At 42.0% G+C, this 17,845-nt stretch overlaps 3 protein-coding genes across 8 annotated transcripts in view; 2 read left to right on the top strand and 1 right to left on the bottom strand.

The window, feature by feature from the left end:
* Positions 1 to 4,091, bottom strand: part of minpp1b (multiple inositol-polyphosphate phosphatase 1b) — an 11,875-nt gene extending 7,784 nt beyond the window's left edge. For all 5 annotated transcript variants that reach the window (XR_005204627.1, XM_037754446.1, XM_037754449.1 and 2 more), the window contains exon 1: positions 3,529 to 4,091. Coding sequence is in view for 4 of the 5 variants with exons in the window: in XM_037754446.1 (XP_037610374.1) it covers positions 3,529 to 4,060 (532 nt within the window). In the remaining variant the exon portion in view is untranslated. The remainder of the gene's footprint in view (positions 1 to 3,528) is intronic.
* Positions 1 to 7,317, top strand: part of atad1b (ATPase family AAA domain containing 1b) — a 36,687-nt gene extending 29,370 nt beyond the window's left edge. Inside the window, exon 11 of the mRNA XM_037754454.1 lies at positions 7,284 to 7,317. The gene's annotated coding sequence lies outside the window, so the exon portion shown is untranslated. The remainder of the gene's footprint in view (positions 1 to 7,283) is intronic.
* Positions 6,590 to 16,725, top strand: slc16a12b (solute carrier family 16 member 12b). 2 transcript variants are annotated; one of them, XM_037754452.1, is made up of 8 exons: positions 6,590 to 7,057; positions 7,101 to 7,271; positions 9,409 to 9,512; positions 9,596 to 9,739; positions 9,919 to 10,200; positions 10,278 to 10,650; positions 14,208 to 14,467; positions 14,596 to 16,725. In XM_037754452.1, exons 2-8 carry the CDS (start codon positions 7,159 to 7,161, stop codon positions 14,826 to 14,828), a joined length of 1,509 nt encoding a protein of 502 aa, XP_037610380.1. In that variant the 5' UTR covers positions 6,590 to 7,057; positions 7,101 to 7,158; the 3' UTR covers positions 14,829 to 16,725. The 2 variants fall into 2 exon arrangements, with proteins under 2 accessions (XP_037610380.1, XP_037610379.1); XM_037754451.1 differs by having other exon boundaries at positions 6,590 to 7,271.
* The last annotated feature ends 1,120 nt before the right edge of the window (positions 16,726 to 17,845 follow it).

The following is a 17,845-nucleotide window of genomic DNA, read 5'->3' as shown; positions in this document are numbered from 1 at the left end:
ATATAATAATAATCATTATATATATGATATATAATAATAAACATTATATATATAATATATAATAATAATCATTATATATTATATATAATAATAAACATTAAATATATATGATATATAATAATAAACATTATATATAATATATAATAATAAACATTAAATATATAATATATAATAATAAACATTAAATATATAATATATAATAATCATTATATATATGATATATAATAATAAACATTATATATATAATATATAATAATAATTATTATATATTATATATAATAATAAACATTAAATATATATAATATATAATAATAAACATTAAATATATAATATATAATCATAATCATTAAATATATAATATATAATAATAAACATTATATATATGATATATAATAATAAACATTATATATATGATATATAATCATAATCATTAAATATATAATATATAATAATAATCATTATATATTATATATAATAATAAACATTAAATATATATAATATATAATAATAAACATTATATATATGATATATAATCATAATCATTAAATATATTATATATAATCATAATCATTATATATAATATATAATCATAAACATTAAATATATAATATATAATAATAATCATTAAATATATAATATATAATCATAATCATTATATATATAATATATAATAATAATCATTATATATATGATATATAATAATAAACATTATATATATAATATATAATAATAATCATTATATATAATATATAATAATAAACATTAAATATATAATATATAATAATAAACATTATATATATAATATATAATAATAAACATTAAATATATAATATATAATAATAAACATTAAATATATAATATATAATAATAAACATTATATATATAATATATAATCATAAACATTATATATATAATATATAATCATAATCATTATATATATGATATATAATAATAAACATTAAATATATAATATATAATAATAAACATTAAATATATAATATATAATAAACATTATATATATAATATATAATCATAAACATTATATATATAATATATAATAATAATCATTAAATATATAATATATAATCATAAACATTGTATATATAATATATAATCATAATCATTGTATATATGATATATAATAATAAACATTATATATATAATATATAATAATAATCATTATATATATAATATATAATAATAATCATTATATATTATATATAATAATAATCATTAAATATATATGATATATAATAATAAACATTATATATAATATATAATAATAAACATTAAATATATAATATATAATAATAAACATTATATATATAATATATAATCATAAACATTATATATATAATATATAATCATAATCATTATATATATGATATATAATAATAAACATTAAATATATAATATATAATAATAAACATTAAATATATAATATATAATAATAAACATTATATATATAATATATAATCATAAACATTATATATATAATATATAATAATAATCATTAAATATATAATATATAATCATAAACATTGTATATATAATATATAATCATAATCATTATATATATGATATATAATAATAAACATTATATATATAATATATAATAATAAACATTATATATATAATATATAATCATAAACATTAAATATATAATATATAATCATAATCATTAAATATATGATATATAATCATAAACATTAAATATATATAATATATAATAGTAATCATTATATATATGATATATAATCATAATCATTATATATATAATATATAATAATAAACATTATATATATGATATATAATAATAAACATTATATATATGATATATAATCATAAACATTAAATATATGATATATAATCATAAACATTAAATATATGATATATAATCATAATCATTATATATATAATATATAATAATAAACATTAAATGTATAATATATAATAATAAACATTATATATATAATATATAATCATAAACATTATATATATAATATATAATAATAATCATTAAATATATAATATATAATCATAAACATTGTATATATAATATATAATCATAATCATTATATATATGATATATAATAATAAACATTATATATATAATATATAATAATAAACATTATATATATAATATATAATCATAAACATTAAATATATAATATATAATCATAATCATTATATATATGATATATAATAATAAACATTATATATATAATATATAATAATAAACATTAAATATATAATATATAATAATAAACATTATATATATAATATATAATCATAATCATTAAATATATGATACATAATCATAAACATTAAATATATATAATATATAATAGTAATCATTATATATATGATATATAATCATAATCATTATATATATAATATATAATAATAAACATTATATATATGATATATAATAATAAACATTATATATGATATATAATCATAAACATTAAATATATGATATATAATCATAAACATTAAATATATGATATATAATCATAATCATTATATATATAATATATAATAATAAACATTAAATATATAATATATAATAATAAACATTATATATATAATATATAATAATAAACATTATATATATGATATATAATCATAAACATTAAATATATAATATATAATAATAAACATTAAATATATAATATATAATAATAATCATTATATATATAATATATAATAATAAACATTATATATATGATATATAATCATAATCATTATATATATGATATATAATCATAAACATTAAATATATTATATATAATAATAATCATTATATATATGATATATAATCATAAACATTATATATATATAATATATAATCATAAACATTATATATATGATATATAATCATAAACATTATATATATATGATATATAATAATAAACATTATATATATGATATATAATCATAAACATTAAATATATTATATATAATAATAATCATTATATATATTATATATAATCATAAACATTATATATATATAATATATAATCATAAACATTAAATATATTATATATAATAATAATCATTATATATATTATATATAATCATAAACATTATATATATATAATATATAATCATAAACATTATATATATATGATATATAATCATAAACATTATATATATATAATATATAATCATAAACATTATATATATATGATATATAATAATAATCATTATATATATGATATATAATCAGAAACATTATATATATAATATATAATCATAATCATTATATATATTATATATAATCATAAACATTATATATATATAATATATAATCATAAACATTATATATATATGATATATAATAATAATCATTATATATATGATATATAATAATAAACATTATATATTATATATAATAATAATCATTATATATATAATATATAATAATAAACATTATATATATATGATATATAATCATAATCATTATATATATGATATATAATCAGAAACATTGTTTCCGGTAGTATATCTCAGCGGGTTTCTCACCGTCCATGTCGTCGGTGTACCACATCTCCCAGCGGTTCTGGATGTCCTGCAGCCAGCTGGAGGTTCTGCTGGAGGAGCTCCCGGTGGTCCCGGTCCCGGTCCCGGTCCCGGTCTCCTCCCTCCGGACCAGCTCGCTGAGCGTCCGGATCTTGAGGATGTTCTGGTGGGTCGGGTACCGGGCTCCGTGCCTGATGACGGCGGTGAGGTGGACCGGCTCGCAGCTCTCTGAGCCCGGTGGTCTGAGCACGGTCCGGTTCACCGTCAGCCCGTCCAGCAGCAGAACCGGGTTCACCTCCTGGTACCGGGTCTTAGTCCCGAAGTAACCGGCGATGAGCGGAACCGACAGAGAGGAGACCAGCCGGGTCAGAGCCAGGACCAGCAGCCCGGTTCCGGTTCTGCTCGGTGAACCGGAGAACATCATGAACCCGTTAACGGTTACCGGCTGCTGTTGTTGTTCCGGGTTCCGGTGACCTTTGACCTCTCTGACGGTCAACCGGAAACTGTCACGGAGACTCAAAACTTTCATAAACATCAACTAATAACAACCAAAATAAACACACAGAGACGGTTACATATATATTATATATATTTTATATTATATTATATATAATATATATAATATATAAAATATATATAATATATAATATATAATATATATAATATTATATATAATATATAAAATATATATATATAATATATAATATATAATATATAATATATATAATATTATATATAATATATAATATATATATATATATAATATATAATATATAATATATATAATATATAATATATATAATATAATATATAATATATATAATATATATAATATAGTCTGAGCTCGTTCTAAAGCTTCATTCGCCTTCAACAACCGGAAACACTCTCGAGTCAAGTTTCCGGTAAATAAACAGCTTCCGTTTGATGTGTTTCAAAATAAAAGCCGGAACAAAAATAATCACTCCTGGAGTTTTTAAATAAAACATTTTTCATAAACATTTAATTTATAAAAACAAAATACGAATATAAATACACTAAGACAGTTCCTGTAGTACTAATACTGCGTTTGAGCTCGTTATAAAACTTCAGTTTGACTTCATTTACCTTCAAAAACATAAATAACCCCAAAATATTCTGAGATATAATATAATATAATACAATATAATATAAATTATAATATAATATAATATAAATTATAATATAATATAATATAATATAATATAATATAAATTATAATATAATATAATAAATACAATAAAATATAGATAAACTGAACAGTAAACACAGGTGTAGTACTAGTAGTACTAGTAGTAGTAGTAGTAGTAGTAGTAGTAGTACTAATAGTAGTAGTACTAGTAGTAGTAGTACTAGTAGTAGTAGCAGTAGTAGTGGTAGTAGTAGTAGTAGTAGTACTAGTAGTAGTAGTAGTACTAGTAGTAGTAGTAGTACTAGTGATACTAGTAGTAGTAGTAGTGGTAGTAGTACTTTTAGTAGTACTAGTAGTACTAGTAGTAGTAGTAGTGGTAGTAGTACTCGTTGTTCAGTTAAAGTACTCGTTGTTCAGTTAAAGTACTCGTTGTTCAGTAAAAGTACTCGTTCAGTTAAAGTACTCGTTGTTCAGTAAAAGTACTCGTTGTTCAGTTAAAGTACTCGTTGTGCAGTAATAGTACTCGTTGTGCAGTAATAGTACTCGTTGTTCAGTTAAAGTACTCGTTGTTCAGTAATAGTACTCGTTGTTCAGTTAAAGTACTCGTTGTTCAGTTAAAGTACTCGTTGTTCAGTTAAAGTACTCATTGTTCAGTAATAGTACTCGTTGTTCAGTTAAAGTACTCGTTGTTCAGTAATAGTACTCGTTGTTCAGTTAAAGTACTCGTTGTTCAGTAATAGTACTCATTGTTCAGTAATAGTACTCGTTGTTCAGTAATAGTACTCGTTGTTCAGTTAAAGTACTCGTTGTTCAGTAATAGTACTCGTTGTTCAGTAATAGTACTCGTTGTTCAGTAATAGTACTCGTTGTTCAGTAATAGTACTCGTTGTTCAGTTAAAGTACTCGTTGTTCAGTTAAAGTACTCATTGTTCAGTAATAGTACTCGTTGTTCAGTTAAAGTACTCGTTGTTCAGTTAAAGTACTCGTTGTTCAGTAATAGTACTCGTTGTTCAGTAATAGTACTCGTTGTTCAGTAATAGTACTCGTTGTTCAGTTAAAGTACTCGTTGTTCAGTTAAAGTACTCATTGTTCAGTAATAGTACTCGTTGTTCAGTTAAAGTACTCGTTGTTCAGTAATAGTACTCGTTGTTCAGTTAAAGTACTCGTTGTTCAGTTAAAGTACTCGTTGTTCAGTTAAAGTACTCGTTGTTCAGTTAAAGTACTCGTTGTTCAGTTAAAGTACTCGTTGTTCAGTAATAGTACTCGTTGTTCAGTTAAAGTACTCGTTGTGCAGTAATAGTACTCGTTGTTCAGTTAAAGTACTCGTTGTGCAGTAATAGTACTCGTTGTGCAGTAATAGTACTCGTTGTGCAGTAGACCTGATGGTATCTGTGGTTCTGCTGCAGCTGCAGAAGAAGAAACTAAGTTCTGATCCACTGATCTGTTTTCACTTTCTAGACTCCAGATCTTAGTCTCGACCCTGTATAACCCTGGTCCTGGTGCTGCAGGAATAAACACGCTGGGACCTGTTAGACCCGTCTGACGAGGAGCGCTTCTTTCCCAACACCCGACACCCGGGGGGGTGGGGGGGGTGCTGTGGTGGGGTGGTGTCAGGTTGAGTAAATAAAGAACACTCTGTCACGGCTCCATGTGTTGTTGATGCTAGAGAGGAGGGAGCGCCTGGTTTAACATACCAGAGGATGAAGGGGGGTGGTCTGGGTCTGGGAGCGCTTGGTTGGAGGATCCAGAGGATGAAGGGGGGTGGTCTGTGGGGGTCTGGGAGCGCTTGGTTGGAGGATCCAGAGGATGAAGGGGGGTGGTCTGTGGGGGTCTGGGAGCGCTTGGTTGGAGGATCCAGAGGATGAAGGGGGGTGGTCTGTGGGGGTCTGGGAGCGCTTGGTTGGAGGATCCAGAGGATGAAGGGGGGGGGGGTCTGTAGGTGTCTGGGAGCGCTTGGTTAATGATTGAGGTCAGCTGGTCACTGATTGACTGAAGAAGCTGACGAGGTGTCAGACAGATCCAGACCAGAGTCCACAGAGAGAAGAGGATGTTAGTCTCTCTCTTCTCTGTCTCTGACTCCACCTTGATTTATTCCTCAACCTTCTACTCCAGGTTTTCCACTTCTTCGTGTCTCTGGGGCTCAGCTCCACCCAGCCAGTGTCCTCTCTTTAACTCCACCTGGATACCTGACGTGTGGAGCTCCGCCTGCTTCATTCATAACAACGTGTCTGCCGGCTCACCTTAAACCTGCTGTTTCCTCAGCCACGCTCAGAGGTTTCCTCCGGAGACAGTCGGAGCCGAAGCAGCAGGAGTATCTTCTGGGACCAGACCCCTTGCAAGACCAGGACCAGACCCCCTGCAGGACCAGGACTCCAGGACCAGCACCAGACCCCCTACAGGACCAGGACTCCAGGACCAGGACCAGGACCAGACCCCCTGCAGGACCAGGACTCCAGGACCAGGACCAGAGACCGGCTGCTGCAGCAATGGCTGATGGGAAGCAGCGGAGCGGCGTGGCGCCGCCTCTGGACGGAGGATGGGGCTGGGTGATCGTCGGCTGCTGCTTCATGGTGACGGTGTGCACGCGAGCGGTAACCAGGTAACGCACGTGCACACACACACACACACACACAGCCAGACGTTCATGTTCCCCTGAGGATGAACCGTGAAAGCCTTAGTGAAGATTTGATGAACGCAGAGAGACGGAGAGAGACGCAGAGAGACGCAGAGAGGCGCAGAGAGGCACAGAGAGGCGGAGAGAGACGGAGAGAGGCGCAGAGAGGCGCAGAGAGACGGAGAGAGGCGCAGAGAGGCGGAGAGAGGCGGAGAGAGGCGCAGAGAGGCGCAGAGAGGCGGAGAGAGGCGCAGAGAGGCGCAGAGAGGCGGAGAGAGGCGCAGAGAGGCGCAGAGAGACGGAGAGAGGCGCAGAGAGGCGCAGAGAGGCGCAGAGAGACGCAGAGAGGCACAGAGAGGCGGAGAGAGGCGGAGAGAGGCGCAGAGAGGCACAGAGAGGCGGAGAGAGGCGGAGAGAGACGCAGAGAGGCACAGAGAGGCGGAGAGAGGCGGAGAGAGGCGCAGAGAGGCGCAGAGAGACGGAGAGAGGCGCAGAGAGGCGCAGAGAGGCGGAGTGAGGCGGAGAGAGGCGCAGAGAGGCGCAGAGAGGCGGAGAGAGGCGCAGAGAGGCGCAGAGAGGCGGAGAGAGGCGGAGAGAGGCGCAGAGAGGCGCAGAGAGACGGAGAGAGGCGCAGAGAGGCGCAGAGAGGCGGAGAGAGGCGGAGAGAGGCGCAGAGAGGCGCAGAGAGGCGCAGAGAGGCGCAGAGAGGCGGAGAGAGGCGGAGAGAGGCGCAGAGAGGCGCAGAGAGGCGCAGAGAGACGCAGAGAGACGGAGAGAGGCGCAGAGAGGCGCAGAGAGGCGGAGAGAGGCGCAGAGAGGCGCAGAGAGGCGCAGAGAGGCGCAGAGAGACGCAGAGAGACGGAGAGAGGCGCAGAGAGGCGCAGAGAGGCGGAGAGAGACGGAGAGAGGCGCAGAGAGGCGCAGAGAGGCGCAGAGAGGCGGAGAGAGGCGCAGAGAGGCGCAGAGAGGCGCAGAGAGACGGAGACGTGTTCTGCTCTGTGTTGGAGCGGGAAGAGTTAAACCAGTTTAAACTGGTCAGTGTTAAATCCTCCAGTGGTAAAAGTATAATAAAAACATGCTGGTAGACATTCCTCTATAATCACAACCAGTCAGAGCTGCAGAGACCTGCTGCTGCAGAGCTTCAGAGACCTGCTGCTGCAGAGCTTCAGAGACCTGCTGCTGCAGAACTTCAGAGACCTGCTGCTGCAGAGCTGCAGAGACCTGCTACTGCAGAGCTTCAGAGACCTGCTGCTGCAGAACTTCAGAGACCTGCTGCTGCAGAGCTTCAGAGACCTGCTGCTGCAGAGCTGCAGAGACCTGCTGCTGCAGAGCTTCAGAGACCTGCTGCTGCAGAGCTTCAGAGACCTGCTGCTGCAGAGCTGCAGAGACCTGCTGCTGCAGAGCTGCAGAGACCTGCTGCTGCAGAGCTTCATATTTTACTAATAACTTTATGATTTTTTTCACACGTCTGAATGGTAGAACGTCCTCTTTACTCACAGAGCCTCTGAGGAGTTTGAATCAGTTCATACTGGTTAAAGTGTTGATCTGTTATTATTGATGATGATGAAGATGATGATGAAGATGAGCAGAGCAGCTGACAGACTGAATGTTCAACAACATCTCCAGTAACAGAGCAGAGGCTCAGACAGGCTTTAAATAGTTAACCTGATGTTACTGTCAACACACACACACACACACACATGTCAGTCAGTCCATAGTGTGCGTACGTGCGTGCGTGTGTGCGTGCGTGCGTGCGTGCGTGCATGTGTGTGTGTGCGTGCGTGTAACTGTGACACCTGAACAAACAGCCGGGCGTCAGAGTTGCTGAGTGAACATCTGGTTATCAGCTTGGATCCAGCTGTTGGCGGTTCATCGCCATGACGACCGCCGAGCTGCTCGTTATCATCGATGATTCGTTAACGTGCACATTGATGTGCACGTTATCTGTCAATGTTTCTCCAGATGTTCCAGTTTAACCAGTAGAACCAGTCTGAGGTCAGAGGTCAGATGTTAACCATTACATCACACACAGCTGTGACCTCTGACCTCTGACCTCTGACCTCTGGGTAGCGCTGACTCAGCGCTGACTGATCTGATCTGTGATGTCACTTCCTGTCTGCAGGTGCATCTCCATCTTCTTTGTGGAGTTTCAGTCTCATTTTGGCGCCGACTACTCGGCGACGGCGTGGATCCACAGCCTGGTGGACTGCAGCACCATGCTCTGTGGTCAGTACCGGAGACCGGGACCAGGACCAGAACCGGGACCAGAACCACAGACTGACTCCCTGTGTGTGTGTGTGTGTGTGTAGCTCCTGTCGGCAGCCTGGTGGGGAACCGCTGGTCCTGCCGGGTCTCCGTGATGGTTGGTGGACTCTTGTCCTCCTGTGGACTCCTCCTGTCCTCCTTCAGCAGCAGCCTGGAACTCCTCTACTTCAGCCTGGGAGGACTGACAGGTCCACTAGACTACATGTCCTCATGTCTTCATGTCCTCACTGATCAACATGTCCTCATGTCTTCATGTCCTCATGTCCTCACTGATCAACATGTCCTCACTGATCAACATGTCCTCACTCATCAACATGTCCTCACTGATCAACATGTCCTCACTCATCAACATGTCCTCCCCCTCCAGGTCTGGGCTTCGCTCTCTGTTACACGCCGGCCATCGCCATGGTGGGCTGTTACTTCCATCGGCGGAAGGCGTTGGCGTACGGCATCGCCATGTCGGGCAGCGGGATCGGCACCTTCGTGCTGGCGCCGGCGGTGCAGCTGCTCATCGACCTGTACTCGTGGAGGGGGGCGCTGCTCGTCCTCAGCGCCTTCGTCGCCAACCTCTGCGTCTGCGGGGCGCTGCTCCAACCAATCACAGCGCAGCAGGGCGAGGAGGAGGAGGCAGACGCGGAGCAGAAACCCGGTGAGGAGCAGCACGCATCTCCGTCAGAACTCTACAGATGGTAGAGGACATACTAACCTGTCTGTCTCCTGATGCAGGTCACGTCTCGTCGCAGGACGCAGAGCTCGCCGTGAAACATCCCAAAGAATCAGACGACGGCCTCAAGTCCTCTTCGCCTGCGCCCCTGCCTCTGCTGTCGGGAAACCCCGCCCATCAGGTGCAGAGGAAGCGGTGCTTCAGCTCCTGCTTCCTGTCCAGCGAGGAGTACCGCTTCCTGCTGCTGCCGGACTTCCTGGGCCTGGCCTTGTCCTTGCTGTTCCTGGCCAGCGGCTGCAGCGTCCCCTTCGTCTACCTGGTGCCGTGCGCACTGAGCGCCGGCGTCAGCCACCATCAGGCCGCCTTCCTCATGTCCATCGTGGGAGTCATCGACATCGTGGGGAACATCACCTTCGGCTGGCTGACGGACCGCAGGTAGGACTGGGTCAGAGGGACCGGGACATCGTCTCACTTTCTAGAAATGTCCTCACAGGTCAAAGTGTCCTTAAGTCGTCCGCATGATCAGTTGTGAATCGCTCTACTGAGTTTGTGTCATTGTTTCCTGTCGGGAGAGCAGCGCCACTCGACCAGGTGGAAGCGTTACCTCCGGGTCAACCTCCGGGTCAACCTCCGGGTCAACCTCCGGGTCTGAGAAGTGAAGCCACTGAAGTTCCTTAAACCAGCGTTCTGTATAGAAACAGCAGGAGGCGACTCCTCTGGGTGGTCGTAGTGATCGGTTGTACTCAACTCCTCCCGCTGGTGTTTCTTCTGGTTGCAAAAAAACAAGATGGTGACGAACTGAAACCAAGATGGAGACGCACTGAAACCAAGATGGTGACGGACTGAAACCAAGATGGTGACGAACTGAAACCAAGATTGAGACGGACTGAAACCAAGATGGTGACGAACTGAAACCAAGATGGTGACGGACTGAAACCAAGATGGCAACGACCAGAAACCAAGATGGTGACGGACTGAAACCAAGATGGTGACGGACTGAAACCAAGATGGCGACGACCAAAAACAAAGATGGTGACGGACTGAAACCAAGATGGCAACCAAAAACCAAGATGGTGACGGACTGAAACCAAAATGGCAATGACCAAAAACCAAGATGGTGACGGACTGAAACCAAGATTGTGACGGACTGAAACCAAGATGGCGACGACCAAAAACCAAGATGGTGACGGACTGAAACCAAGATGGCAACCAAAAACCAAGATGGTGACGGACTGAAACCAAAATGGCGATGACCAAAAACCAAGATGGTGACGGACTGAAACCAAGATGGTGACGGACTGAAACCAAGATGGCGACGACCAAAAACCAAGATGGCGACGGCCTGAAACCAAGATTGAGACGGACTGAAACCAAGATGGTGACGAACTGAAACCAAGATGGTGACGGACTGAAACCAAGATGGCGACGACCAAAAACCAAGATGGTGACGGACTGAAACCAAGATGGTAACCAAAAACCAAGATGGTGACGGACTGAAACCAAAATGGCGATGACCAAAAACCAAGATGGTGACGGACTGAAACCAAGATGGCGACGACCAAAAACCAAGATGGTGACGGACTGAAACCAAGATGGTGACGGACTGAAACCAAGATGGCGACGACCAAAAACCAAGATGGCGGTGGCCTGAAACCAAGATTGAGACGGACTGAAACCAAGAATGAGACGGACTGAAACCAAGATGGCGACGAACTGAAACCAAGATTGAGATGGACTGAAACCAAGATTGAGATGGACTGAAACCAAGATGGCAACGACCAGAAACCAAGATGGTGACGGACTGAAACCAAGATGGCGACAACCAAAAACCAAGATGGCGACGGACTGAAACCAAGATGGCGACGACCAAAAACCAAGATGGTGACGGACTGAAACCAAGATGGCGACGACCAAAAACCAAGATGGTGACCGACTGAAACCTCTGCTGAAAATTATTTCAACTTTGACCTTGTTTGCCACTGACCACTGAAGCACAACCAATGAGATCACAGCTGCTGTTGTTGCCTAAAAACAGTGAATGGCGTTCCTTCAGCACTTTTTGATGACATAGTCGGGTCAGGTGGAGTCGGGTCAGGTGGAGTCGGGTCGGGTGGAATCGGGTCGGGTGGAGTCGGGTCAGGTGAAGTCGGGTCAGGTAGAGTCGGGTCTGGTCAGGTCAGGTGGAGTCGGGTCGGGTGGAGTCGGGTCAGGTGGAGTCGGGTCAGATAGAGTCGGGTCTGGTCAGGTCAGGTGGAGTCGGGTCGGGTGGAGTCGGGTCAGGTAGAGTCGGGTCTGGTCAGGTCAGGTGGAGTCCGGTCGGGTCAGACGACGTCGGGTCAGGTGGAGTCGGGTCGGGTGGAGTCGGGGCAGGTGGAGTCAGGTCAGGTGGAGTCGGGTCAGGTAGAGTCGGGTCTGGTCAGGTCAGGTGGAGTCGGGTCGGGTGGAGTCGGGTCAGGTGGAGTCGGGTCTGGTCAGGTCAGGTGGAGTTGGGTCGGGTGGAGTCGGGTCAGGTGGAGTCGAGTCAGGTAGAGTCAGGTCTGGTCAGGTCAGGTGGAGTCCGGTCGGGTCAGGCGACGTCGGGTCAGGTGGAGTCGGGTCGGGTGGAGTCGGGGCAGGTGGAGTCGGGTCGGGTGGAGTCGGGGCAGGTGGAGTCGGGTCTGGTCAGGTCAGGTGGAGTCCGGTCGGGTCAGGTGGAGTCGGGTCGGGTGGAGTCGGGGCAGGTGGAGTCGGGTCGGGTGGAGTCGGGGCAGGTGGAGTCGGGTCTGGTCAGGTCAGGTGGAGTCCGGTCGGGTCAGGTGGAGTCGGGTCGGGTGGAGTCGGGGCAGGTGGAGTCGGGTCAGGTGGAGTCGGGTCGGGTCAGGTGGAGTCGGGTCGGGTCAGGTGGAGTCGGATCGCGTCAGGTGGAGTCGGGTCGCGTCAGGTGGAGTCGGGTCAGGTGGAGTCGGGTCGGGTCAGGTGGAGTCGGGTCGCATCAGGTGGAGTCGGGTCGCGTCAGGTGGAGTCGGGTCAGGTGGAGTCGGGTCGGGTCAGGTGGAGTCAGGTCGGGTCAGGTGGAGTCGGGTCGGGTCAGGTCATGTGGAGTCGGGTCGGGTCGGGTGGAGTCGGGTCGGGTCAGGTGGAGTCGGGTCAGGTGGAGTCGGGGCAGGTGGAGTCGGGTCAGGTGGAGTCGGGTCAGGTGGAGTCGGGTCGGGTCAGGTCATGTGGAGTCGGGTTGGGTGGAGTCGGGTCGTGTCAGGTGGAGTCGGGTCGGGTGGAGTCAGGTTGGGTCGGGTGGAGTCGGGTCGGGTGGAGTCGGTCAGGTCGGGTGGAGTCGGGTCAGGTCGGGTGGAGTCGGGTCGGGTCGGGTGGAGTCGGGTCGGGTCGGGTGGAGTTGGGCCGGGTCGGGTGGAGTCGGGCCGGGTCGGGTGGAGTCGGGTCGGGTCGGGTGGAGTCGGGTCGGGTCGGGTGGAGTCGGGCCGGGTCGGGTGGAGTCGGGTCGGGTGGAGTCGGGTCAGGTGGAGTCGGGTCGGGTCGGGTGGAGTCGGGTCGGGTGGAGTCGGGTCGGGTGGAGTCGGGTCGGGTCGGGTGGAGTCAGGTCGGGTCGGGTCAGGATCTTTGTCCTGGTTTCACAGTAAACACTAACTAACTGACGTCCTGAACTCACCTGAAGGTTCTAAATGTAAAACGATCAAACATTAAACTGAACTTAAAGTTTAGAGTTCAAACATTCACTCATTCACCATCTGATGGGACTCTGAGCTGGACTCTGATTGGCTGACGGAACAAGATAGAAACCCGTCAGCCAATCAGGTCTGGATATAAAAACCTGCAACAAGACTAATAATCATAAATCAAACAAATCCATCATATATCATTAAATCTATATATATCATATAATAATGATTATATCTATAATGATTATTATAATATTTATTAAATGTATAATATTGATTCTATCTATATTAATAGGTCATCATTTCTTGTTCTATATATAACGTGTTGCATCCCCCCAGGTGTCTGAAGCCGTATCGTATGGCGTGCTACATCATGGCGGTTGGTATGGAGGGTCTCTGCTGTCTCTTCGTGCCGCTGCTCAGCTCCTTCACGCTCCTCGTGCCCTTCGCCGTCCTCTACGGTTACTTCGACGGCGCCTACGTGGCGCTGATCCCCGTGGTGACGTCAGACGTGGTGGGAGCTCCGTACCTGTCCTCGGCGCTGGGCGTGGTCTACTTCCTCCACGCCATCCCCTACCTGGTCAGCCCGCCAATCGGAGGTAAGGAGCCGGCACCGCCTACTGATCATAACGATCAATTAACACATTAATGACGTCATAACCACAAAACAGCCGGTGTGTTCAAGGACACTCCGACATCTGAGATGATTCTTCCTCTCTTTGTGCAGGTTGGCTGATTGACGTCACAGGAAGTTACACGGCCACCTTCTTCCTGTGCGGTGCCGCCATGCTGGCCAGCGCCCTCACGCTCACCACCATCGCCGGGATCCGCCGCTGCCGCCGCCTGCTGACCGCCGCCGCCAAGGGCACCAAGCACGAGCCCCTCCCCCTCCCCCAGTCCGACCAATCAGACTGCTTCGTGGCCTTCGAGAAGGAGGCGGTCAGTCAGGCCGCCTCGTAGCCGCAGAGGGGACCACCAATCGGATTAATGGACACCAGAGACGGCGAGGAGGAGGGCTGTGATTGGCCCGGCGAGGACGACTCATTTAGAGTCGTACTGAATCAACACTGTGACAAACTTTAACTTTAAAGTGCCTTTCATCGTTTTTACGTCTCGACCTCGGCGCGGTCACATGACGGCGACGGACGTCTGGACAAACCGGGTTATAGGAGGACGAGACGAAGATGCTAATGCTAGCACTCAAGCTAAGCTAGTTAAGCTTTAACGCAGCTTCAATCAGGGAATCAACAAAACAACCGATATGAGCCGTGATCAATGAAGATGATCAATGATCAGTCGATTAATCTATTTTCTTATTTAATTAATAAAATGTGAATATTTACTGGTTTTTTTTGGCCTCTACGACGGTTAACGTTGTGTTGGAAGACGTCCCCTTCAGATCTGAGGAACTGTGACGGACGTCTGGACAAACCGGGTTATAGGAGGACGAAGGACGAGGATGCTAAAGCTAGCACGCAAGCTAACCGGAACAAGAAAAACATAAAATAACAAAAATAAAAACACAAACTTAAAGTAGTTTTAGTCTGAGAGCTGAACCAGTTTGTGGTGGAGCTACAGGGTGAATGAACGGACGGCAGCGGCACCAGACTCCAGAGAGACAATACTGGATTTACTGTCAAGTTCTCGTTTAAAGCAGCCGAGGCAGCAAAGCTGTGATTGGCCGGCGAGGACGACTCATTCAGAGTCGTTCTGACTTACTGACTCATTCAGAGTCGTACTGATGACTCATTCAGAGTCGTGATGACTCATTCAGAGTCGTGATGACTCATTCAGAGTCGTGATGACTCATTCAGACTCGTTCTGACTTACTGACTCATTTAGAGTCGTACTGACTCATTCAGTCTTACTGACTCATTCAGAGTCGTACTGACTCATTAAGAGTCTTGCTGACTCATTCAGAGTCTTACTGACTCATTAAGAGTCTTACTGACTCATTCAGGGTCGTACTGACTCATTAAGAGTCTTACTGACTCATTCAGGGTCGTACTGACTCATTAAGAGTCGTACTGACTCATTAAGAGTCTTGCTGACTCATTCAGAGTCGTGCTGACTCATTCAGAGTCTTACTGACTCATTCAGAGTCGTGCTGACTCATTCAGAGTCTTACTGACTCATTCAGAGTCGTGCTGACTCATTCAGAGTCTTACTGACTCATTCAGAGTCGTGCTGACTCATTCAGAGTCGTACTGAATCAACACTGTGACAAACTATAACTTTAAAGTGCCTTTCATCGTTTCTACGCCTCGACCTCGGCGCGGTCACATGACGGCGACAGCCGTCTAGACAAACCGGGTTATAGGAGGACGAAGGACGAAGATGCTAATGCTAGCACACAAGCTATCCTTTAACGCAGCTTTGGGCTGCATCCCAAAGCTCTTAATTGCATCCCTGTTTCCCTCACTTGCGTCTTTTCCTTGCGTCTTAGTCCCTCCCACAAGGGAAGCATGGAGAGACGCAAGGAAACCATGCAAGGAGAGAGGAAACGAGGAAACCATGCGAGGAGAGAGGAAACGAGGAAAGCCGCTTTAAGAGCAATGGAACGTCGTTTCCTCTGAAGCGTCACGTGAAGCGACGTCCGTTTCTGATGACAGCAGCAGCTGATCACATCTGGATCAGCTGTCAGTCAGCTTTAACAGCTGTTTGTGTCTGAACTGATCTAATACTAATAAAGACAAGTGCAAGCTGCAGCCTGTATTTCTGCTGTGGACTGCTTAGAGGCTCAGGAACCATCTCTACTGGATCAATAACTTTATATTACTTATTCATTATTAGCATCAGTAGTTATTGATATTCTGATTGTGAGTTCATTATTTAATAACCCAGAATATGACTGTGGTGTTTTTTTAACACTGGACATTATTTATTAGGCTAAAGGGAAAATGTAAATGATGTAACTCATATCAAACCCGACGTTCAGGAATCATCAGCCTCATGTGACTGAATGAGGATAAATGATGTAAAAGGTGTTTGTTGCTGACAGACAGACTCTCCTTCTCTCTCTGACTTTAATAGTTTCATTAATAAAAGTTAACGGGGGAAATAACAGATCATGAAAAGACAAATCATTCTAATAAATGCAGAAAGTTATTTTAAGTCAGTTCATCAGGTTTTATAAACCTCTCTGACTGTCAGGCTGCTTCACTGACGGTGTGTGAAAGCAGAGATACTGCAGGTCCTTCTGCTGCTGCTCAGAGCTTCAGTTAACTCAGATTATAACTAAACTGGAAAAACAAAGTTTGGAAACTTGTGTTTGGTGGATTATTTCTCTGTTGTTCCAATGCTAATTGGCATTGTATTTTACATCGTTGGAAAGCCTGTTTACTTACCTTCGCAATGATGTCCCACTTGTAAGGATCATGCATTTGTGGGATGAGCAGCACAGCTGATGATGTGGGGAGCGCCCAAGAACAATGTTCCAAAATGCTCTGCCGATGGTAAACAGTGTATTCTCCTGTTGGTACTGACTCTTGTTGTGAGTTGTTTGGTGGATGATTGAACTCTCTATCAGTAACAAGGAACAAACAAGACATATTGATTGATTGAATCCACCGTCAGGAGCCTCAGTAGCGGTGGAAGATCCATACGCAGCCACAACAGCCTGGCACCTCCTCCTCATGCTGGTCACCAACCTGGTCACACGTTGCTGTGGGATGGCGTTCCATTCCTCAACCAGGATTGGTTGCAGGTCAGCCAGCGTGGTTGTGTTGGTCACTCTAACACGTACAGCACGCCCAAGCTGATCCCACAAGTGTTGAATTGGGTTGAGGTTTGGACTCTTGGCAGGCTGTTGTGGCTGCGTATGGATCTTCCACCGCTACTGAGGCTCCTGACGGTGTATTAAATGAATAAAGTGTAAAATAGCCAATATGTCTTGTTTGTTCCTTGTTACTGATCGAGAGTTCAATCATCCACCAAACAACTCAAAACAAGAGTCAACACCAACAGGAGAATACACT

The sequence above is a fragment of the Sebastes umbrosus genome, chromosome 20 (assembly GCF_015220745.1).
Source record: "Sebastes umbrosus isolate fSebUmb1 chromosome 20, fSebUmb1.pri, whole genome shotgun sequence".
Lineage (NCBI taxonomy): Eukaryota > Metazoa > Chordata > Actinopteri > Perciformes > Sebastidae > Sebastes > Sebastes umbrosus.
The sequence above is the reverse complement of the archived record's forward strand: the minus strand, read 5'-3'. Positions and strand labels throughout refer to the sequence as shown.